This window comes from Agelaius tricolor, unplaced genomic scaffold, assembly GCF_023055355.1.
Source record: "Agelaius tricolor isolate 1412-34295 unplaced genomic scaffold, bAgeTri1.0.p SCAF_11, whole genome shotgun sequence".
Lineage (NCBI taxonomy): Eukaryota > Metazoa > Chordata > Aves > Passeriformes > Icteridae > Agelaius > Agelaius tricolor.
Genome location: NW_027269271.1, coordinates 11,896,680 through 11,922,268, shown reverse-complemented (window position 1 = coordinate 11,922,268; position 25,589 = coordinate 11,896,680). Strand labels below are relative to the sequence as shown.

General features: G+C 38.6%; 1 protein-coding gene and 1 long non-coding RNA gene across 2 annotated transcripts in view; one reads left to right on the top strand and one right to left on the bottom strand.

The window, feature by feature from the left end:
* OLFM3 (olfactomedin 3) overlaps window positions 1–16,404 on the bottom strand; it is a 47,331-nt gene extending 30,927 nt beyond the window's left edge. Inside the window, exon 1 of the mRNA XM_071436126.1 lies at window positions 16,026–16,404. Within this exon, the coding sequence (XP_071292227.1) occupies window positions 16,026–16,094 (69 nt within the window). The 5' untranslated portion in view covers window positions 16,095–16,404. The remainder of the gene's footprint in view (window positions 1–16,025) is intronic.
* Window positions 16,405–21,545: 5,141 nt separating this feature from the next.
* LOC139594270 (uncharacterized) overlaps window positions 21,546–25,589 on the top strand; it is a 158,044-nt gene continuing 154,000 nt past the window's right edge. The window contains exon 1 of the long non-coding RNA XR_011680568.1: window positions 21,546–22,961. This is a non-coding gene — a long non-coding RNA (uncharacterized lncRNA). The remainder of the gene's footprint in view (window positions 22,962–25,589) is intronic.

Sequence of the window (25,589 nt, the reverse complement as noted above, 5' to 3'; positions counted from 1 at the left end):
AGGCAGGGAAGAATACAAATAAAAGAAACAGATTAAACTGAACAAGATAATAGTCTTTACTCCTTATCCTAGGTGACCCTTTCTTCAGACTTTTCCTCGGTCTAGTATGATGCTACTACCGGGTAATACACTTACAGTATGCCAAAGAAAACTACTGCAGCTGAAAACTGAGCTCTTTCAGAGAGGGCAGGATGGAAGTGTAAGAGTGAAGGCTAACAAAAATCAAGAAACAGGAGCTTTCTGATTTGTGTGAGGATGCTTTGGGACTCTAGCTGTCCTGCAGTGGCTCAGAAGGCATGTCTGGGCAGGAAAACTCCCTGGGTTACATGATTCTCTCTTCCTCACTGCCTTCCTGGAGGCATTAGTTGGCATCACAGGCTGCACTCAGCTCCGGGCTACGCTGCAATAAGCAGGGACTCCTGGCAACACCAAGGCTGCAGTAGAAAGTGATTTATGAGCATGTCAGTCCTTCTCTGGTGTTTTTACATGTCAGAGGGTCCTGAAAGGCAAGCCTGTAATCTTAAGGAAAATGCAGCAGAAATGCCAGCCTCTAGTACTGAGATACAAATTTAAGGGAAAAGGACTGCTGTGTTATTGTCTCTCATGAGTTCCTTATCAATAGTAAAGGAGTGTGGACATATCACTAAAAATCTTGTGTACAGTGGTGCTTTTTGATGGCTTTTATTCCATGCATGGAAGAATCTCACTATCCTGGACTGATTTCATTTTACTGAAGCACAAAGATATGTAAATATGAATAAAAATTTTTGTGGCTCAGTGAAAAAACTATTGTTCTAATCAGCAACTGGAGAGAATTTTCTGTATGAATTGATTATTTAATCCCTGAAATTAGGAGAGAAAACCTTATATTCCACCTAATGGAATCTTACTGATTGTTATTTCAGCACTTTTTTTACCTACTTATTACACAGATTCATGGATATCCTATAACTAAAGGGATACATGCAAGACTCTGAACATGGGTTCTGACTCTGAAGTAATATGCAAATTACTGGTTACTCTTTGAAAAGAACACTTAGATTTGAGGAACCTGTACTGCAGCTTTTTAAAGAGTTTTATAAAATATAATATGAATTTAGGAAACTGTGTCATACTTTCAATCAATTAGTACATTTCTCCTAGCAATGTTACATGACCAAGTACCATTGACTTCCCAGATATTTGTGTTTTAGTGGGTTCCTGAAACAAGAGATTGAGGTAAACCTTTCCAGGCAAGTCTATCCTGTGCTGCTCTAATGAGAGGAGCCCTTGCAGAGGACAGCAACACCTCCATTTTCTGAACCCAGACCTTGCACAGTGCTGAAGGAGGGAAGCTCAGGTTGTTTTAATACAAGCATCATTCTGTTGGTTGAAATAGAAGGGCTCTAAGAAACTTTCCTAGGAAACCAAGATCAAGTCCCTTCTTTGGAACATGTTTTTAAAAGTCACAATGTAAGTTACCATCTTTTGCAACTGAGACAACACTAACAAAGGAGTTAATGAACTGGAAGGGATATAAAGCCTAAAGGGAAACATAAGGAATGCCAGATATCTTTGGAATAACATTCTTGAACTACAGGCTGCATATAATTTGTGACATCTGATCAAGCACTAACTTGATCAACTGTTTTCCTTTCTTTGCCATAGCACAGTATTTAGATCTCAGTCACACCTGCACATTCCCTCAGCTCCATGCATAGTTACAAGTTAGGAGGAGTGAAAACTCTGTAATGCTCAGACAATTAATTCACTGATTTTGAAGACTTCAGAGCAAATGGCCTGAAGTCTTAGTTTGAGACAAATGTGTTCATTTACTATGACATCATCTGTCAGCATAAAGCACTCTAATTTTGGCTATATTTCTAGGGCAGGGCTAAGAGTTTATGATGCAAGTATGCTAAATTGTTCTGGTTTGGAGGAATGGATTAAAGGCATTTTGAAGCTTCTGTTTCTAGTTTATCTTCTATGATTCTGTGAGTGTTCTGATGAAAGTATGGAGCATGAGATTTGTTTCTGGGTGGAGGGAGTGAACTGGGAGGGAGAAAAATTTCTGAAGTACCTAAGAGACTTTTTTGCTTTTCATTTGAGATTAAAGTGGGGGGATAGGATCCCCAAAAATACCATTAAAATGAGCAATGCTTTTAGAGGGCAGCAGAGTGACAGAAAATGAGCTCTTCTGAGCTGACAAGAAACCGAGGCTAATGTCAGTAACTACTGATTGGGCTCAGGTCCACTAAAAGCAGTCAAGCAGAACAATGGTGACACCTATGCATAGATAAGGTAGTTGTGCCTCCTTAAATCGGTAGTTTAAGTTTGGAATATTTTTAAAGACACTGTTTCATTTAAATATTTTCTTTCTGTTTGCATGTGAGCTCAGACTATGAAGTGAGGAGAAGGCATAATGAAGGTTAATGGAGCTCTCAGGATCATGCAACTCACGTGAATTAGAAATAATTTACTAAGAGGAAGCTTACCAAAATCAAATCTAAAAATACTTCATGCAGAGTTCATAACAGACTAAATATCACTTCCAGACAGCTGCGATGTAATTTTGCCAAAATGAGATAAAATAAATGCCAAGTGTCAGAGTGAACAAAAGAAGGGTCCCTCCTGCGTCCCTTTACAAATACTTTTTCTTCCACATTATTGCTTTTGTAAATGGGGAAGAAATAAGAATGGAAAGAACAAGGAACATTAGAAACCAAAATGACCTCTGGACCAGTCTTTCCTTCCTCTCATTGCTACAGGAGTATATACTCCAGAAATCTCATAATCTGAAGTCAAACATAACAAACATCATTCTCTCTCTTATTTTGGTAAACACTTGGAAGCATTATGAACTCAGCATCATATTGTGAGCTCAGCTGTATGACTGCTGAGGAAGAACGAGTCCTGTTCCTTTGTTCTTCCCACAGGGAGCTATAGAGAATTTCAGAATAGGGAGGAATACAAAACCAATTCTCTTCCCAAGATAATATGCCATTGCAAATGAGGCAGTGTGACAAGAATAGTAAATACTTTCTTTTATTAATAGAAATAATTAACATCTTTGGGATTAAAGGGGGAAAGAAATCTTTCTCTGTGTTGTTCATATAATAGTAAACCAATCTAATGATCATTGAGAATTGTATCCCAGGGCATAATTTGGAAGTAGATGACCTATACGGTTTCCAAAGGCTTTCTTTACAATTTTATAAACAGAGAAAGAATGTCTCACTTCATCTGGAAGTGAGTTGTACCTATACGTGCTAGAAAAGCTTGAAGGTTTTGGAACACAATTTTCATTAAGGTCAAGGGATCAACTTGTGTCACTTGGCATTTCCATCTTTTCAGGTTCAGTCAGTAAAGAGCAGACTATTAGTACAGTGAGGGTTTCCTGATAGGCATGCTATGGAAACTCCATGGAGGGGGAGCTGCCCCAGCAGTTAATCAGTTAATCAGCCATCCCCTAAGGGCCATGGGAGCTTCTCAGAGGGACACCACAAAACTGCTTCATAGGGTTAATCTTAGTTTATCCAAGCTTGGGTTCTTTGGTCAACCAAAGTTGAATTCACAGAAAGTATTTAAGTCTGGAACAAGTTTGACTGAATTATTTTCTATTTCATGGTGTTTCAAATTTTAATATTTAATTTCAATATTTTAATGTGTTCAGTCCAGCCTAACAACAAAGAGGAATTCTAAAATCCTGTTACTTTCCATGTGATATGAAGAATGTGTGTTCTTGTCACAAATACGAACCTACAGTTAAACTGCTAAAACCCTGGAGTGACAGCAAGAGAGGTAGAACTGGAGGTGACCTCTAGCCCGTGAGCTGCAGATTTGGTATAATTAAAATATAACTTGTGTACAAGGAAGTAGCACACTTATAAGCTATTTCACAATGTATAGAGAAAATAAATGCGTGTGAGACAACACCACTTTGTTTCTAGATAGAGTACAATGAGTACCAAACACTAGGTAACAACATATTCTCTCACCATTACACAGGGTAAAGGTAATCTTCTATTAATAATGTGAAGCAAGTGTTACACAGAGCTAAATCCCTAAATTCTACTCAGTTAGACAGGATAAGGATTAAGAATTTTGTTCCATATTGCCTGTTTACCAAACCTAAGTACTTAGTTACAGGTGTGCATGGTGAAAGACATTATCTGTCACTGTGACCAGAAAGAATGGGACCATTCTCTTTTTCATACTCTGCTAGTGCACTGTTCTCAAATTAGTCCCTGGAAATTGAACTAAAAAAACCTCCAGAAGTGTGAGTTCAAACTACCATATCTGTATTTTGTAGCTATCCAGTCCTGGTGCTCGCAAAAAATGAAACAGTGTCTGCATGATAACTAATGGAAAAATGCTGAGCGAAATCCTTACTGAATATAAATGATGTTCAGTTCCATAAACATTTCTGTGTATGAAATGCAACTCTGAGTGTTCTTTAAGGTGGTTGCTAGTGATGACTCTAAGCATCAAATGTCACTGTATTATGCAAGTGTATCTGTCTTCTCAAAAATTATACAGGCACATTGTGTCTTCTGATATATTTATGGAGTTTTATTTAGTTAATGATGAACAGGGAGTAAATAGCAGCATAACTTTCTTTGTTAAAAAGGTTTCAAGGAGAGGAGAAAAGGCAACTAAGAATTCTCCTACACAGAAAACAGACTTTTTTCCAGCACTAGAATGGGTCCTCAGCCAGATGTCTCTGAGAACCTCTGCTGACAGAAATTATGTAAAAAAAGTCTCTTGTTATTTCAGGTTAGGATTCCTTTAGTGAGGAGGAGGGAAGGAAGAAAATGGGGGCAAGGATATTAAATAATGGTGGACAGATTTTGTCTTATCTAACTTTTTAGTGTTGTGCTGATGTCAGGCTCAGGCACAGCCAGTAATTACTGGCTTGGGGATGGCAGCACCACTCTAGACTCAGTAACACCACAAAATTACAACTGGGAATTTAGTTAGGGTCAGATCTTCAACTGGTATAACTTGTTTGACTTGTGACAGTGCTCAGGGGCTGCAGCATCTCTCAATTAGAAACAGACACCAGAGATAAGGCCATAAGTCAATCCTCAGCCTTTGCCAGTGTTTCCCTGCTGCAGTGCAGATAGTTCTTATAACTACACTGGTTCTTGTACAGAAACACTGACCTAGGACTCCTAATACATTGTAATTGTACCTGAGACTCCAACACCTTCTCTTTCTAGCTATAGAATAAGAAAATCTATTTTCTTGAGATTGTACTATACAAATCCCTTGTGAATCCCATAAGAACAGTCATGTTGTTTGCTCTGCCTACTCTTTCTCTTATGGAAGATTTCTTTTATTTCTTCTGCAGTAATGTATGATATCCTTAAAAGACAGAACTCTGGACAGAAACAGAACAGAACAGTTCCCAGAAACACAGTACAAGATAGTACAGTTCAAAGCAAATTCATACACTGAATCCATTCATAATTGCATATTCACAGCAGGCCTCCAGAACAGCAGCAGTGGAATGTGTTAGGCTCTATCTCACTCTTCTCAGAAGTGCTGAGAGCCCCACTGTGTAGTTAAAAATAGACTGCACTGTATTCTCAATAATAAGGCTAAGCAGATAATTTGATCTAAACAATTTAACAAAATTAGCTTTCTCTTTTACTAGACTCAGTCTAAAAGGAGTGCTATTTTCAGCAACATTTCTATAAATAATTCCTACTGCACAGCTATTTTATGAATAATTCACAAATCTGAATGCTAAAATTTGAACAACTTTGGATTGATAAACCATAAATATATTGGTATTTCTTAAGTGAGTACACAAAATTTGTTATCTTACACAAATGCAAGTACAATTTATAACTGTGTATTCAAAACTATAGTATTCACTTAACTCTGCTTCATCATTGATTTTGCTTGATAGGAAAGTAGTACAAACATTTTTTAACCTACACTTGTTTAAAAATCAGAATAGCTATTTGTGGAAGATGTCACTTCTGTTTTCCTTCCTATCTACTGAGGGCAGTGTGTTAGGAAATACAGATATTGAACAATTTGCTTTTTCATCCTGACTTCCTTCAGAGGTGTCCTGCACTGATGTGCTTGTTCACAATAACCTCCTGTCCACATGATCTGTGATGGGCACAGGCCTGCAGACACAGCCAAAGGTATGGGAACACTCTAGCTCACAACTGATGGATACAGCAGGAGGTACAGCCACAGGGCTTTCTTCAGGCACTCAGCAGTGTATTTTTTAATGAAATATATCCCAGTCCCAATCTATTTGGGTACTGTTAGGCTTATTTTTATTAACAGGTCAGTGCCTTTATGAAAGACAAAATAGCCTTCAGGTATTAGCTAGTTTTCAGATATTCCCATTTTTAATGTTTCCAGGCTGTTCCCAGTAGAATTATTTATTTTAACCTCACATTGTATCATTTGGATTTCTTGTTATCTTCCCTTTCTAAGCCTATTCTTTCATTTTTCAGAGTACCTAGTACATTTTTCACAATGTGTCCACTAGTTAGCTTATTACTTTCATCCTTCTCTTCATCACAAACTCTCAGTTTCACAGCCTGTTCATTTGAGATAGCTTTTTACATTTTATCCTGTAAGGCTCATATCTTGTGCATTTTAAAATGTATGTATGTTCCAAACAACACAATTCAAACCAAACAATTTTGGTGCCGTGTGACAACAGAAGTTGTTGTCTCAAGGGACAACTGAGACAACACAGTGCAGGTGGTCCTGCATATAGCTTTGAGTTGGATTTAGAGCTCTTTTTTCAGTCAGCAGTGGCATAGTCCTCATCCACACTCAGGCATTTCAGGGCTTGTTCTGAACTCCCCATTACCTCCAGTGCTATCTTTGGTCTTTCAGCCAGCTACTCTTCAAGGAAGTTGATTTCCAAGTAGAGAGTTGCAATGAACAGACACCATGGCACTCATTTATACTGAGTTTCTGAGGGTAGGGGCCCAGAGGGACTAGAAAGTGAAAAGGTAACATTGGTCATTCTTAAGTATTAGAGGCTACTAGAACCAGAAAATTACAAAATACAAATAGCATATAGCCAAGAATGCTAATGAGTTTGGGAATGTGAGTGTTGGATGATATCTAATTGCATCTGGTTTGGGAAAATTCTGAAGGAGAAAAGATCCAAACTTGTGTCTAATTAACAGAAGAACTGGGCAATTAGGGCTTATCAGGCATATGTTTCAGTAATCAGCATCCCTCTTACCATCCATTTAGAAAGTGATTTGGGGAACCACATGAGAAAACATGAACTGTTGTCAGGGTCTGAATAAAGGTCGTGACCCTTGTATAGACATGGACCCACTGGTTTACTCTGTCTTAACCTTACTTAACTTCTGTGCTATTTCTAATGGGATAGAACTATTAGCAACAGCAATTAATTTTATTCCTGAAAACACTGGTGAATGTAATATGAATGCCAGTAGCATCTGGGGAAAATTTTCTGCTGTATAAACAACAGTGGTGACCTTAACCATTAGTGTAGCTTGCACACTTGACAAATCTAGAGCTGGACAAATTGGAACACTTCAACTGCAGTATCTGTGAAAATCCCTTTTCCTTCATTTTCTCAAAAATCAAAATTCAAGGCTTTCCGTGTTGCCTGTGGTGGCTTCTTGTACAGTAGCCTTGTCAGAGACATCAGGTAAGCCTGATGTCACTCTGTCTTCTTTTGGTTTTGAAATGTCCAAAGGAAGAATGTTTCTTCACTTCTCATGCAGGCTGGAAGAAACTTAAACTGAGCCAACACAGTCCTTCTCCTTGTGCATCATATCCACCAGGATAATTTCATTGTCTAGTCTGACAAGTAGAGGAGCAGATCTGCCTGTACATCCCTGCACACACAGGTGATGTTGAAGGAGTTGGAAGAACAGATGAGTAGCATTTGTGGTCATCCTCATGTGCTGCTGTCTGAAGTACAGAGCAGGAGGAGGAAGAGGGGGAAAGCTAGCACTGACTGAAGTATAAATAAAGGTGTTTTGAGGACAAGAAACTACTTCTCTGCCCGCCCTAAAATTCCACCATCTAGTCCCTGGTGGTGCTCACAAAATCAAGTTATTGCTTCATGAAACACTTTTAATGATGACTGAGTGTTTTATCCAATAGTTTTTCTCCTGAGTGCTCAAGAAAGACCACCTTAGAGAGGGAGAATTTTGTCTCTAAAAAAGAAAAAACACCATGGTCTACATAAAACGGGCGTTTTGAGAACACTGATTCAGTAAATGTTTTGCTTCAGTTTTTTTCAGATGCATGCTCTTTTTCATTGACAGATAAGAGGGGAACTATATATACATATGTGTGTGTGTGTGTCTGTAGGCTAAAGTTGTATTTTGCTGTTTTAAAGAAAGAACAGAACTTTGCTGGTGTTGTGAGATCTCACAGAATGGTAACAGCAACATCCACTTCAGATAAGGATAAGAGCAAACATTTAAAGCAGGGACCATATGTACATCCAAGGCCAGTACGCAGAACTTTGGATACACTTATTTTACTCTATCACCACAGCGAGGGTATTCACAGCAGATGTATGTGGCTTTATGAGAAAGCAAGTCCAGAAGACAAAAATCAGACAAAAAAAAAAAAAAAAAAAGACAGCACAGGAATCTGAGCTTCTTGAATTGTGCTGGACAGACTGCTGATCACAGCAAGATGTATGAAAAGGAAACAAAGTAGAAATATATATCTGTATCATCTGCTAATATGGAAGTATTTATTTTAGCAGTGTCTGCAGAACTAGTATAGCAGAAGGTCATTAAAAACTATTTTTATAAAATTTCTCTTGAAAAGGAGTAGAATGCAAATCAGCTATTTAACCTTGCATGAGCCACAGCTGACAGATTTTTGATGTCATAAGTGAACTTGTTACATCAAAGAACATAGGATTATGTAGTGCATATGTAACTTCAAGGGTTTTAAAGGAAAGTTCAGTAGAAGGGTAAAGACATAGCCACTCCTACTATTTACATGTGCTCTTACCTTAGAGGAACTTGTCTTATTCTTGGCATACACTGGTTTCAGCATATTTTTCAGGGCCAGGAGATTTCTGTAAGACTGAAAACTCTAAGTTTTGTATGACATAATATGGAATATAGCCTCCAGTTTACTCATTTGCCTTTCCAGCCACATTTTTGCATATCTAATTTAATTGCACATGTTACTATACGTACATACTATTAAGCTTGTTGAACAGTAAAGTCTATGTTATTTTAATATCAACATATTAATCATAAAGCAAAGCAAGAGCCCTTGCAAAATTTTTGTTGGAGAATGAGGAGGTATCCAGAAGTCAGTGAATTCCTGCATGTTATGTAGCAGGTAGAGGTGGCAGTAGGATTAACCTCTAGATTAAAAAATCAGAAGTGAACTTGAGGCTTTAAAAAGTTAGAAATGCAGGAGATCATCCTCTTTGCTTGTGGCTAAAGCTGATTTTCATAGGAGATTGTTAACATGTATGTTTTTAGTGTTTTGATAATTGTAATTGTATTCAGGGACAGGATGGAAAACAGGTCAGTGGCAATCTTTGTATTTAGGCTACTCTGCCTGACATGCATCTCTATATTGTTTATGCAGGTGCCCAGAAACACCTGTGATGACAGCAAACAATGTTGATCTGAGATCTCATTATAAATGCAAACCCATCACACATGGTTTCAGGACTGGATCTACATTCTTTGCTCCATCATGTACTCTGTGTACTGATGGTTAATCAGTGCAATAGTTTGTTACAACTACACTGCCTTCTTCGAATTTTCTTGGGAAAAACATATATTGAAAATAAAGAGTCTTATTATAAGAGGGTAGAGTAGTTTGAATAATATGTAGGAGGTTATACAAAAAGAATACGAAAACCTAATTGTAGTAGGGAGGCTGAGACTGAACAACCACATTTAATATGAGTAAGGAAGGATGTGATAGGTTTGTGTTTATAAGATCTCAGACCAATAATTTTTGCTGTCATCACAATATTAATGTATTCTAAATACTTCTAAATGAAGCTCATATTTATGTAAATCTGATTTTAAATCTGAAATCCAAACTCAAATAGCATTTACAATTTCATACATGAAAAACTACTAATGTGCTTAGTTGTCTCCTTCAAAGGGACACACAAACACATTCTGAAGTCTATTCCTCTAGCTAAGGTGGTTCTAAGAAAGGAAATCCATGAAAATCTCTATAAACTATCTTTTAATAATGTGCTCCAATAATTTAAGAATAGTATTCACCATATTATGAATGGCACTTAGTAAGAGAGTTCATTCAGTTCTCACTCAGACTGGAGTCAGTTTTTTCAGTTGTTCTGGTTGCCCCCTTATGGGTTGAGGAGGGTGCAAACACCATTTCCCAAAACCATAGCAGTGAAGAGGGCTACTTGCTTTCAGAATTTGCTTAGGCTGTTGCTATGCTGACTGATATATGCCTTTCAGTGAAATAAGTAAACAGAATCATTAAATAACAGACACAAGGATTTGTTTGGTTAGAAGGCAGTGCTGCAGACAGATGACTGTTCTTCAGGGGAATGCAGGATGAAAAACATTGAATTTGTGTTATCTAGGGCTGCTTTAGGTTAGTTACTTAAGTGATTTAAAAGTCTGAAAAAGGCTCAGAAGAGGTCAGAATATTAAAGTTTCTTTAATTCCTCCTGAGGAAAAAAAATGTTTAAATAAAGAGGACTGCATATTTTATGAGTAATTACATAAAATGTTTTTCTTTCTTGTGAAAAGACATAGCTGCAGAAGCAGCTGGGTAGGAGTTCACAAAATGCTAATCCATAGGCATGGTATTCAACCTACTTTTCACTATAACTCAAATTCCAATTTAAGATTGTTTACTGAATTATGAAAAATATACCTGGCTGCTTCTTTAGCTTTTCTGATGTGCAAAGCTCTGTCATGATGCTGAAGGCAGCATAGCATAGTATGAAAGTATTCCATCATGAACCTTTCAGTATGTAAATTATCCAAGAAGTTCTGAAATTCTGGAAGTAAGGTTACTTGCTCACTGTTTCCGATTTCTCACTCATGAAATGAGTTCTGTACTCAAACCCAGGAACACAAAGTCCTTGCTTTCTCTAGGTTGGTCCTAAACAAGAAATCTACTTCCTTGTGGAGTGAAGCAGTAGGATAGATTGCTGTTCTTGTTGAAGATGGTCCTTGACAGGACTTGTCCCACACTTCTGCTGCAAAGATTTACAGATCCCTTTTGAATTTCCCCGGCTTTCAGTCAAGATTCACTGAGAATGCCTTAGTGATGCCCTGAACCATTTCTGTCATACTGCAGTTTTGAAAAAGGGGATTTCAGTGCCCCAGACTGGGGCCTCTCTGAAGACTCCCTGTTCATTTCTTAATAGGTCTCTTATGAATTTCACACATTTGAGCTTGCAATTTTAATATAGCTGTATTAAATCTGCAGCCAACTAGAAACACCATTTTTAGAGCTGATGTTGTTTTAATAGCTTCAGTACTGCATTTCTTGTTTCTGATGGTTGTCTTCTCTTCAGCTTTTTCCTCTTTGCAGACTTAGTGAATTGATTCTGTTTCACTGCCTCATGACTTGGCCAAACATAGAAGAAAGGTGGAAGCCTGGTTACCTGAAGGCAATATGCCTCTCCTGGAAAAATAATTGTTTCCTGTGAGGATATGTCTGTCTGTGTATATGTATACATATACAAGTATATTTGAGATTTTGTATAACATATATATAACCACATATATTGGTTTTGAGTGCATCCAAATGAGTAAAGGTCATAATAGCCATGAGCAACAGAGGAATTGGTTTTTAACCAGAGGGAAAAAAAAAGACCTCTTCCCATCAACAGTTTTTAAAAGCCCTTAAAGACCACGTGGTATCTGATAGCAACAGGGGAGATAGCACTCATGCAGATGTCAGATGTCACTCTCCCATGCTTTTGCTTAAAATATGTTACTTAAAATGATGTAGTGAACAGCTGTCTGGAATGACACCTGGAGAGAGAGCCCAGGGCATATTGATAGCAATAGGATGTTCTTCAATGGCTGTCTAGTCAGGTTCCTCAAAAATGGGAGAGAGACACCAAGTGAGACTTGACCACAGTCAGCAATTAATGATTTAGAGCACTCTTAAACCTTGGAGGTTAAATAAATATGAATGATTTTCATGCTGACTAACTACTAATACTGTAGGAAACAAAGTAAATCAATTTCCAAGTAGGTAACAAGATTTAACTTAGCAGTGTATTGTACTCCTATGAGTCATATTTTCAGTAAAATTGTTTATTGTGGTAACCCTTTGCTGTACATGGTGTTCTTGTAAATTCTTGCAATGGGGATAAATTAATTTGTATTGCTAACCAGCACTAAAGCAGTGCACTCCTTCTACTGATAAGTTCTTGAAATCCAGGAAAAATAAAGATTTTAGTGGCTATTTGTATAGTTTGATTATGTGTGAAAATTATAGGTTTTTAAAATCTAGGAACACAGCCATTCCAAGGATGCAAAGTTTAAGCATTCAAAAACAGCTGCCTGATTTCAAACCAGCTTTTGTTTTTTAATGTTAATATTCCCAACCATCCTATTATCCCATGCAATGAATATAAATCACAGTTCCTTTCTGTAACTGTCCTTTATAATACTGTACTTAGTTTCTGTCTGGAATTATATTTGGCAGTCATTTTTTGAAATTTTTTTTGCAAAATTCAAACAATGGAAAATAAAGAGATTTAGGATATAAAGCCATTAAAGGCCTAAAGGTCATTAACTGCACTGAAACATGAACATATTTATCAGATCTATTTAAATTAATAAAACTAAACTTACAAAATGCCATCTAGACTTCAAAAAATGCTGAGCTTGATTTCTATGTGGAGCAGCTTTATCACACTACAAAACGCTTACTTGGTCATAGCACTGTGATTATCAAATGCTGGTGAGCAAAGCAACCCTTATAAAAGAAGTCCACTTTACATACTATGAAGGTCATTACAGAAAACTCCAGGTGCAGAAAAGCAGCACAGAGATGCCATCTAGCAGTAACTCTTAGAAATTTCCTAGTATCCTATGGATACTTCCTTCTTTCAAGATACTGCACTTATGAGTAGGAGAAAGGAAGATTTTTCTATCCAAATCCTTTCACTGTAGCTGACTTTCTGCTGAATGTCTAGCCACCCTGCTGGAAATAAATCTTTAATGAAATATATTATCATTGATAATTTAAAAAAATTTCCTATGTAAATACAGAGAAAGAATAGAATAAAGTCAACAAACATAATGGTTAATAAGTACCTTAAATTGAAATTCAGTAATTAGCACTGTGTTAAAATTTATCATTAGTGAGCTGCCTTCCAGTTGTTAAAGAAGAATTTCTAAAGGTGATCAATATTTTATATCAAGTTTAAAAGAAAGAATTCAAGAGCATGGACAATAAATTACAATGGTCGAAATAAAATCTTAATGTTTCAGAGACTGGGAAATAAACAATCTATAAATTTTTGTTACATATTTTACCATAAGATGGCGATACTTAAACACTTTACTATCAGTAAATAACTGAGTAAGTTCAGCACAACATCACTGTCATAACAAGAGTGCCTGGAGACAGCAGTCTTAACTCAGTGATAGCCTGCTACTAAATTAAAGATTTTTTTTTTTTACCCCCCAAGGCATTATTTTAAAATAGTTAATCAAAAAAACTGAAAATTATGTGGGACATGACTAGAAATGTATTGTGCATACCAGAAATATCTGTTGTGATTCATCTCTGCATAAGATAAGCAGTTTGTGAGTGTCAAGGGCATGTAGAAAGTTGTCTTTCTAGGCATGAGCATCCTGCACAATTCTTTCTGGAAAAGAAAGAATTTACCATACCCTTGTTTCTTACAAATCATAGATTTGCTTCCCAAACTGCAGGGCAGAAAATTATTATTTTACTTCAATTTAGCATAAAGCAAGAGAAATAATTGAGCACTAGTTCCATTTCTGAAGTGTGCTCAGTCAGAGCTTGTACTTTTCTGCTAGAAAAATGTTGTTAAAATTTTACATACATAATTTTCCATAGAAGTATGAAATATATTGTTAATAGTCAACAAAATTGTTTGCTATGTGACACCTTCTTATGTTTAATGTGGTGTAGATCTACTTGATCTCAGTTTTTTTATTTTATGAAAACCCAATTAGCTCTGATAAAAAAACAGACTTCCAATTTTTATGTAATCTTAAGGACTTTTGAGCTTTTTTATTCCTGACCCTTGACAAAGTCAAAAGAGTCTGGAAAGAACATCTGAATATCTCTGAAAATGTCACAGAGAGTGATGAATAAAAGGCCATTTTCATGCCCTTTGCACAGCATGGCACAGCAAAAAGGGCTGGAAGCACAGTTTCCAAAGTTCATTTGTGCCATTTCATTCCAGTGCCTCATCCTGTTTTTCAGTGCTGGATGGTGACAGAGACAGAAAATGGAACATTTTTTCCCAGTGTTATTTTGGGGTCTGAACTAAAAAGAATTTCTCTGCCAGATCTGTTCACTTCATTAGTGGTTTTACTCTTCTGTGGACATAGAAGGATATAAATTTGCTTTTCCTACTTTAATGCAGTCTCTTTAGTAGATCTTGCTTAAATGCAACAGAAAACAGAAAAATAAAGAAAATGGGTGTGTGGAAACCTGTAGTTATGATGAGACCATGTGCTGCTGTTCATACAGATGTGAAACTCCTGTGTGTGCAGTGCCTGATGAGTCTCCTTACAGGCAATACCTGACTTCCAAACAGCTTTTATTTAATAGAGCTGACAGAACTAATTTCTTAGTTAATGTTAGTAATCCTCTATCACCTCCTGCTTTTTTTAGTTGTCACTATATCTTACTGATTGAAAAGCAGTCAGAATACTGCAGCTGTAAATCAGATTTCCACTGAATTGCTTTTTAGGTTCTGTTTTTGTTTTCAAAGAGGAGCATCCCTTCCATATTGTTGGACATTCAGTACATATTTGTATATGTACAGATTAATATCTTTATTTCAAATGGAAAACCTGCCAGAAGAGCTGAGCATTGCCTCACACCATTGTCAGGTACCTAACTGGTACCATTAATATGACATTCACCACTATGCAATGTAAATCGTGGCAACATGGCACGGAGTGCTGCTGGTAATGGACTGCAATACTATAGCAATGTTTCCTCTTGTCACATTTTCTCTTTCTCACGTTTTTATAATATCACAGTTACAAGACTGTATGCCGACAAACGAGACAAGTTCTACACGTATAAAATACAGCACTACGGACATCTGCAGACCTGGGGGCTTTCAGTCATTACTGCTTCTAAGTGGCAGAGTGCAATTCTGGTTTTCTAAACGACTTAATCTGAAATCTCCTTCACCAGCCAGGCTGCACGGCTAAAATCTATTGTTTACTTTTATCATTATTTCAATTTCAGCCGCGATCTCTTGGTGACTTGAACACGTTTGTAAATAACAGAACTGCAGCAGCCCGAAGCGTGGCTGTAGTACTAAATTCAGAGTCTTCACGTGACGCCTCCAGTTTCACTCTAAACAAATTTATTTCCAGTCGGAGGCTGCTGATCCCCGCTTCCAGCGCCTCGCTGCTTCCCCAGAACTGGTGCAGTCAGCCAGCGCTATGAACGCCTCCCTGCCTGGAGCGGGATGGATCGCCGCTGGATTGCGCTGGACAGCGACCGGCCTTGGACAGCTACCGGGCACGGCAGCGCGGTCCGTGCCCCTGCGGCGGGCACAGCTCGGCTCCTGCGGGCACAGCTCGGCTCCTGCCGGCGAGGGCTGTGCCAGGGGCCAAGGGCGGCTGCGGCTGCGGGGGTACCCTGCCCTGCGCGCCCGGCCCTGGGCCCCGCTGCACGGCGTCCGCACCGCGCCCGGGCCGGGAACCGAGGCCGGGGCTCTCCTTTCCCTCCTGGCCGCTCGGACAGCCAAGGACACCCCCCGCCTCTCCCCGGAGCCACCCGGAGCATCGCCCGCTCCCGCGGACTCCGTGCGCGGGCAGGCTCCGCCGCTGCGAACTTGCCGCCCGGCCGGCTCCTACCTTGGAGGGATCGAGGCCGGCCAGCAAGGACAGCAGCAGGAGGTTGAGGATGCCGGCGGGCGCCCGCATCCTGATCCCGGGGCTGCCTCTCCGCGCCGCTCCTCTCGGTCATTCACTCCGCTCCCGCCGCAGCGACCGCGCCGGCAGCCGCGCTCTCTGCTCGCCCGCCGGAGCCCGAGTGGAGGCGGCAGCGGCAGCCGCCCCGGGGACGCTCATTCCGTGGGCAGCCTCGGCGCGGGGAGGGCGGGCGAGGACGGCGCTGCCCGAGCTGGCGGAGCGGCTCCGCGGCCCCGTCCCACCCCGCCCCTCCCCTCCCCCCGGCCAGCCCACCGCAAAACTTTGGGCCGGGAGACGGCGGAGCCGGCGCGGCTGGACGGGCGGGCGCGGGCGGCGGATGTGACATCAGCGCCGGCGGGAGGGCGCGCGGGCGGGGGGCGCGGGCGGTGCGGGGGCTCCGGGCAGCGGCCGCGCGTGAGGGGAGGCGTGGCCGGGCCGCTGGGGGGCGCGGTGCCCCCGTGAGGCGGGGCGGCCCCGCCGAGCCCCCCTGAGGGCGGCCCGGTGCCCCCGGGAGGGCGGCCCCGCCGAGCCCACTCCCGGTTATCCCCCCGCTAGTGGCCAGCGGAGGCCCGCGCCTCTGTGGAGCGCTGCTGTAGGCGGGGAGGAGCCGCTGTCCCGAAAGGAGCGCCTGGCACCATGGCAAGGGTGGGTTGATGTGGGGAGCTGCGGGAAGAGGCTTTTCCTCAGGGGAATCCCTTTCGCATCTCCGTCTAGAAAGTTAAGTCAGGGCTTGACTGAGCTCTGGTGAGGGTAAAGCCAGCCATGCTTTCCAGCTGGCCCACGGGCAGCAAGGGACCGTCGTGGCTCCTTGGTTTGGTCTGTGAGCTGAGGTGGGCTGAAGCCTGTGCAGGTGCAGGCGGGTGGGTGGAGGTCATTTGCTGAGGGGAACCCTTGAAAGCCTGCCCGAGGGCAGTCAGGAGTTTCCTTTTCCCTACATCAGCCAGCATCTTTGCAGTCAAGACAGCGCTGTTCTGCCAGCCAGGGCTCTGGCTTGGCTGCTGTCGCCTGTGCAGGTCAGGTTCACAGTCAGTTTCTCAGGACACTTTCAAAGGTCAGTTTCTCAGGACACTTTCAAAGATCAGTTTCTAAGGACACTTTCAAAGATCAGTTTCTCAGGACACTTTCAAAGGTCAGTTTCTCAGGACACTTTCAAAGATCAGTTTCTAAGGACACTTTCAAAGGTCAATTTCACACTACAGGGATTTGGCTTCCTCAGGCGTGTGCTGAGCATGGCCCACGTGTAAAATACAAGTACTATCCTGTTAACATGGGTGAAGCATCCTAATGGTTCAAGTATTTTCCCTTAGAAGACTCAAGCTCAAAACCTGTGGTCACGGTAATCTTATTTATGACACAGTTAAGATTATTATAAATGTATTTTTCAGCTTTGTGTGGTAAACATCTACTGTAGCTTTTCAGTTGGAAATTTTTGTCTGGGGGGTTCACTGTGCGCTTTTAAAGCGTCCTGTACAGAAAGGCCAACACTTGTGCCTTTTTTTTTTAGGTGCTGTATAATCTTAACTAAGGGAAAAGTGGGCTAAAAATATCCTTAAAGAAGCAAAATGTGAGTGTTAAAATACCAAAATCCAGATGAAACAAACCCCCAAATTTGGGAGGGTGTTAGGATAAGTGTGAACAGAACATGATTTTCTAACTGTCTCCAAGTCTACAAGATTGGTGTCGTTTGTCTTGAGCAGCTAAGACCACTGCTAAAAGACAAACAGAGCTTTGTGATTACAGGCTATCTGAAAAGATTGCACATCCTTGGCATAATGTTTCCAGATCAAAATGCTGACTTTTCCTGTAATTCCCAGGGTTTTATTAGATTTTTGAATTGCTTCTAGGATTACAATAACTAGATTTTGTTTTTTGAGTGAATTAAAATGTATATTTTTTGCTAAGATGTCTTAGACACCCCCTTTTCATCAGCAGTATCTTTTACAGAGATACAGTCTTTAATTTCCTTGGAAGGTAGGTCTGCAAATTATGTTTCCTTATGGCATGGAAAGGAAATTATGAATGAGCTTTCATTGACGTTCCAGGGTCAACAGTGGAAAGAGATTCCCCTCTGATACAGCTGCCTTTGAATTATCTTCTACAAGGAAAATACAAAAGATACAAAAAGGAGATGAGTTTTTTTTTAACCCTCCTGTAGAAAGTATGTAAGAGCCCTGTTTTCTATTAAATGGCACTAAAAACATGTAAAAGGGGACAGCCACATGTATTTGTATGAATTTAATATAAAGTAATGGTACCAATGTACTGAAAACCTCAGGTTGCCCAAAGGACAAAGTGAATGGTGCTTTCAGCAGAAACAATTTCATATGAAAAAAAGATTCAAAGCCACAAAGGCAAGACTGAAGGTGTTTAAATATTTTCTAGAGCACCTCAGTGACTAGTTCTCTAATTTTTCCTAGCTTTACTTTTTTACTAGCTTTTCTTCTTTTTTTCTCAGTTTATCACAGATAAAGTTGGCAAAGCCTATGAACTATTAAACTAATCATAGAATGCAAAGTTTTTAAGGAGCTTCAGTGATACAGTATGTTTTTCCACTTCCTGATGCTGCTTGGAACATCTGTCTTTGAAATCAGTAAAATATTGAAGAGTTAAGTTGAGAAATAAAACCAGTAGTTCCCCTAAAAACACAAGCTTTCAGAACTCCTGAACTTCTTGGATGCTTTTATGTGTTACAAACTAATAATTTATTTGATATATGAAAAGGTACCAAAATATGTTTCAAAAGGATAGCATAAAATGACCCAGTTCTTTTTTGATTTTTATAATCCATTCAGAAGAAAATGAAAATATGTAATAGATTTGTTCTTCTACCCTCTAGCAATCTGACAAGTATTTTTTTTTTGACAGAAAAGACTGTCTGAATACTGGTGAGAATCATTAGCAATTAGTACCTGAAATAATTCTGTTTGTTAAAGTTTATCTGAAAATTAAACAAAATTCAAGTTCTCATGAGTAGTTTTTATTTCTGCCATATGCCCTGAAGTGGCAAGGGAATACCTGATTGTGAAGATCTCTCTCTAGCAAACTTTTAATCATCCTTAAAAACCTATGAAATTCTATGTGAATGACATTTCTTCTTGAGGTCTTTGTTTGGAGACTGACTGCTGCAGTCAGTGTGAAATACATGATTGTGAGAGAGAAGAAAAGAGACACCAAAAGCTTTCCTGCAGGCATCAAGGGCCAGAGTGTTGGCAGAGTGGGGGCACGCTGTGAGTGCAGCTTGTCTGGTGGGGAGGGATGTGAAGTTACAGCAGCTTTCCTTCACAGCACATTGCAAGATCTATTGCTGGCAGCTGAGGAAGGCACAGACTTGTTCACTCTGGTGCACGGAAAGCAAAGCTGATAAATTGGCTGTATGTACCAAATTACACATAAATAAGTTTGAAGTTCTGCAGTCTGAGTTTGGCAGCTGGAAAGTAGTGAGGGGTGTCACTGTCATGTTTTCTGGAAAAATCCCTTTGCCAGGATTTCTTCTCCTGGGAAGCTGAGAAGCACCAGAGAAAAATGAAAACAATACTTATCTGACTGTTTCTCCCGTGTTTTGCTGCTTTGGAATGTGGTTGGAGATTGTTTATCTAACAGGTGGTTGTTTGATTGGTTTCATGTGAATTGTTTTTACTTGGTGACCAATCACCATCCGGCTGTGTCAGGACTCTGGAGAGTCACAGGTTTTTTATTAGTATCTTCTTAAATCTTCTTAAGTATCCTTTCTCTATTCTTGAGTATAGTTTAGTATAGCATTCTTTAATATAATATAAGTACATAAAATAATAAATTAGCCTTCAAAGAACATGGAGTCAGATTCATTCCTTCCTGGCACAGGGGACCCCAGAAAATACCACAATGGGAGTTATGAAAAAGGATATGTCACATGTGCATCTGTGAAAAGGCAGTCTTTGTTTGTAGCAGGTGACATCTGAAAACTTTTGAATTGCAGTGCTGACAAATATTTTTTCCAAACAGGAAACCTCTTAATTAAATTGGTCTTATACCTAATATTTCATGGGTGTTGAATTTTCTGCTAGGTTAGGAAGGTGGTCTGGATTTTGAATTTTAGGCATTCTCCTGATCGTGAGAATGAAAAGTTTAGTGAATTGGAAAGAAGGGTTGAACACTGACCCTTGTTGATGTTAGCTGCTCTGAAATTTCCTTGAAGAGGATAAATTTGTTCTTCATTACAGGAAAAGATTTTGATATCTCAGGGAAGCTAAAGAGAGAGAAAAAGGTACAAACCAAACTAAGCTATCATTGGTACTGAAGCTAAGCTTTTTGACACAGTGTATTTGTTTACATTTGGAAAGAACATGACAGAAACAGAACACAAAGTTTTTAAAAATTAGATGATTATAAAAATCAGTAAAAAATTAGTTTAATTTAGCCAGTGAAGAGTATATAGAAGTTAAATAAAATATAAAAGTGTTGCACATGTGGGACAAAATTCATGGTGGGACTATATTATTAAATTTGCTAATATTTGGGTAGGTTTTAGCATCAGATTGAAGCACAACTTATAATTATCAGTCATATTAGCAGAGTAATTTTTGGAATCTGTCAATACTACAACCTTGCTTTCTAATCCACATCTATATTAGTTTAAATATCAAAATGAGGCTTAGGAAGCATGTTTTGTCAGTCTAAGTGTCCTAGTGATGACTATTTTTCTAAACAGGGAATTTTTTTGAAATCCTACTATTCCCTGAAAAATGTATTTTGAGATTTAGTATGTTATCAGAATTAAAAGGTGACTAATAATTATTGAAAATAAATTTAGCAGTGGATGTTTTTCCTACTCCTTTTTAGAAGTGAGTCTTTCAAAAGAATTTTTGTTACTCAGTGTTGTTTTAGGAGCTTTTCTGTGAACATTGGATATCTCTGTCAGAGTGCACTGAAAGGAGTTAATATCCACGTTTCTGCAGAAGAGCAGTGCTGTTATTTCCTGGTGAGCTGATGCCTTTGCTGGTGGTGAGATGTGCTGTGATGTGAGGGGCTGTGAGTCAGCATCAATGTTGCTGCCTCCCTCAACAAACATGAAATACCTGACAGATGGACAGAAACATTTGGGTACTGGGTGATGTGGACAGGTTTAACAGAGAACCAGTGAGTCAGGCACCTCTTTAACAATTGTTTAAAGCTAATCTGTATCTAGAATTTACTTTTGCCAAAGTTTAAGTTTGACCTTAATTTTCATTGGAGAAGAAATGGCCTTAGTAAAGTATTCCCACATATTTACAGTTCCTATGAGATACAAGAAAGACTTAACTCTGTGGAAGTTTAAATTGTATATAAAGCTAAGATTAATATTTTTAAATTAATCTTAATTTAAAAATATAGAAAAAATTATTATTATAATTTTTATATTATTATATAATATATAATATATTATATTATATATTATTAAAAATCTTAATTTAATTTAATTAATTTAAATTAATATTTTTAATTTCTGTGATTTAGCTGGCTTTGTTTTTGTTTCAGATACCATGCTTATTTATTTACTTTTTAATACAGGACTTCATTAATGCATCAAAAACAAATCTATAAAATGAATCTTCTTTCTGGCCTTTTAGGAGTTAACATAATCTTTAGAGTAAAATATAGCTATAGGCTATTCAGATTTATAGTTCAGTTATATTTGAATCACTATGAATAGAAATGAGAAAATGTAATTAAAGATTTCATCAGTGTGAATTGTGGAAGAGCATTCTTTGTAAAAGTGACAGCATCTATAAAGAATCTACCTCTACCAAAAATGCTTTTCCTAGAGGGTTATGGAACTCTGCTCACACGTGTTCTGGCATTTTCCCCTTCCAGTATGGACAGGTACTTTACAACACATCCCATCAATTGTATTGCTGGTTATGTATGACTTCTCTAATTTTTAATATTGTAAAATTTAAGGATTAAGATTCTCTTCTACAAGACCACAAAAAAGAGTAAGATGCTGTAGAATAAGTGAAACTTGGAGAATTAAGATTAAAATACTTTTTATTTTAGAATAGAGTGCAGATAGAAAAATCTAGAAGTTGTTTGATAGAATTTGGTTTGTCCAACTCAACATGAGTAGGAATAATATGACTTTGAAATGTTATGATACTCCCTTGGCAAAATTTAAAGTTGACTATTATCTGTAAAAATACATAAATTTTAGCCTGTCAAGTCACAATTAAAGTTGGGCTAAGTGGCTGATTAAGTCTCTCTCTCTCAGTCCCAGGAATCCGTAGAACGTTTCATATTAAATACCTCTTCTAATTTATGTATTTTAATGTAATCTGCAAATACAACTGCAGAAGCAAGAAAGAGCAGAATTCTGTATGATGACATAGGTATGGATTTATTTTGGTATATTCTCTAAATATTTATATGTAGGCAAAACTAGTTTGTGTCTCATAGCATTTATATGAATATTTATTGACCAAAGCGTTGCAGTAAAGAGGCTGCTTGCAATATTCTGGTGTAGCAGCATGAAGCTTGTGCGAATTGAAAGGCCAGAGTATCCTCAACTATTGATCATTGTAGAGTTCCTGGGACTCCTTGTCTTACCAGACTGGATCTCAAAGTAATAAAATAATAATAAAGAATTGCTACTAAAAGTTCAGTTGCAGCACCAGTCTTTGTCATAATCATTCAAGGGTGCATTAAGTATTAAGGGAAAGATTACGTCATGATTACGAATGATGGTGCAAACATTCTGATGGACTTTGTGTTCTGTTTTATTTTAAGGTTTTGAATTAACCATCATACCTGATATTTTTCCCCAAATGAAGAATCAGTGTATGAAGAATATTTCTTGGGTGCAGAAATTTCTGCTGGAATGGAGAATGGAAACTAAGAATTTCTCACAAAGACAAACGGGCTTAAGAGGTGGGTGTTTTCTGTAATACAGTTGTTCATTGCTTTGATTTTTAAAATAAGTTTCATTTTTTAAAAGACCCTACAGTGTGGTGCTATTTGTAGTACTATTACAATATTCATGATTATGTTCCATATAGCCAAGGGATTGTAATAACTGATGGCAGAAACTCAGGCACTGTTAGGGTGCTTTTTGTAAGTTGACACATATTTGATATTTTAATTCCTGGTAGATGTTAGAATATAATTAACTTGGAAAAAAAAGTAATTTCTCAAGATGATGCTGACTGGAATCCCCTGGGTGCTTCTTTAGGATTAGATTTTGAATACTGGTGTGGGTGCAGTGGAAGGAGCCTCTCAGTGTGCTCTCTGAGATCAGTTGAAGTAGGTAGGCAGCTTTTCAGGAGGTAAATGTTGGGAAGAGAATTACTTTAGGAAGGTGGCTCCATCCAGGTCTCCAAGCAGTGCAGTGAGCTAATGAAGAGTTGTGCTGAACAGCTCAGTTACTTCTGAGCTGGTTTGCATTCCTGCATTCCTCAACATTCAGTGTCATTTGTTTTCAATTTTCTCATTACAGTATCAGATTTAGGAACCTATAACTTGCATGTGGGACATATTATATTATCCCCTTTTTTATCCTATTCCATTTGCCCAGTGTTACCCCAAATTCTTGAGAGTTGGCTCTTAGGTAGTTTCGATTTTCCTCCTATCCTGTTGCTCAGCAGCCACAGAAGGACAGATACAATGATTCCATTCATTCCAGTTCCACTCATAGCTCTGACTATGATACTTGGTCAAAGTAAACATAGGATCTCTTCTTTAGAGAAGAAAGTTTATAAAGATTTTATTCAATTTTCTGTAAGATATCAACCCATTTTTAAATTTTAGAGTGAATAACTGTATTAAATAATCAATAAAAAAATAATTGTAATAAAGCTGTGCTTTGGAGCAAAATGCCATGTTTCTCCCTCACTCTGTGGTTTCCATTCTAGTAATTTTATCTTTTATAAAACAACCCATTGTTTATAACCAGTGTGTCTAAAAAGTGAATAATATCTACAATATTTCATATTCAGGAAGCATAAAAACTATATAAATACCTCACATTTTAAGGCATAAGGAAGCTCTTGTTCACTATTCAGCCAAGCAGTGGAGCGGGTTGCCCAGCAAGGCCATACCATCTGCATTCGAGGAGGTTTCCTAGACCAGATTGAATAAAACTTTGAGTAACTTTGAAGTCTGACTTCACAGCTGACCCTGCTTTGAGCAGCAGTTTGGGCTGGAGACCTCCTGAGGTCTCCTCCAGCCTGAATTATCCTGGAACAGTGTGAAGGGTGGTGATCTGCACAACTGCCTTGTCTCTCCTGCTGTGAGCAGGACTTGGAGCCAGCCACCTGTCTTAATCCTCAGCATATCTGAGAAGGTATAGGTGCTGCATTTCCCATCAGTATGGACTTTTTGACCAGTATGATGTATATGATACAGTTTTATATGTATATATAAATTTATATATTGCTATGTAGATCAGTTTGATATTAATTTTAATTACAGGAACAGTACTGTACAAGTTGAAAATGTGTATGTTTTTGGAACACCTCTGCTTTTTTTCAGAAGCTAGCTGTAGTCTTTGTATGAATGGTGTCAAACTCTCTCATAATTAACTATTTTAAAAAATTGCTTCTCTGTGCTGGCCCCTGACCATTGTTTTACAGGAACTTCAGCTTACACATTATTACATTTTTTTTGTCCCAAGCCAGAGGACAGCATTTTAAATCAGAGTAGTACTGAGGGTGGACAATGAGCTACATCGATTGTGAAATTCCTTTCTCACATCTGCACTGCTTGAGGGCTCATTTAAATCTAGTGATATTTTAAAATATAACCTAGCTTCAGCTGTTAAGCAGTGGTCTCAATCCCAAAGTTTGAATGAATTTGCTGAGGTAGTCTCCTTTTTAGTTTTAAACTCAGGGGTGAAAAACCCCATGAGACACTACCAGTTCTTTTAGAGAACAGGAATAGTCATTATTTGACTTGGGTATGAGGAGTTTGATAGCATATTTCTTGGAAAGCAGCACAGCTTTTCTTTCAGAGAGAGTAGTACAAATCCCTTGTCAAATTCAGCAGATGGCAGCATGCATGTTAACTGGCTGGGTATCTGCTCAAATCTTTTAGCTGCCATGCCATATTGATGAGCAAAGTAATTAATTTGTGAGTGTCTTTAAGGTCAATCACAGTGGAAGCTTTCAGTGTGTTAATATAAAATATCATATTTACCCTGAGGGTGCACTCTCACAGCAGGTAGAAATTAATTGTGGAATTAGATAAGTTTCTTCCTAGAATACAACCATGTTGAAAAAAAGAAAATGTATAAAACCAGTAGAGTACAATTCAGAAGCCCAGTGCTTCAAACCTTAAAACACAAATATGACATTTCCACAAATGCATTTCTGAGTGGCACCAGGACTGGGCCCTAGGAATAGGCCATGAAAAGTCATGTAAAAAGGAAGAAAAAAAAAAAGAAAAAAGGGCATGACCAAGCAAATGTTTGTCTGTGATTATTTAATGTAAATACTCGTGTCATTTGGCTGGTTCTGTTTTATAAGAGCAGATCAGGTGTGGAGTAAATGACATTTTATCAAA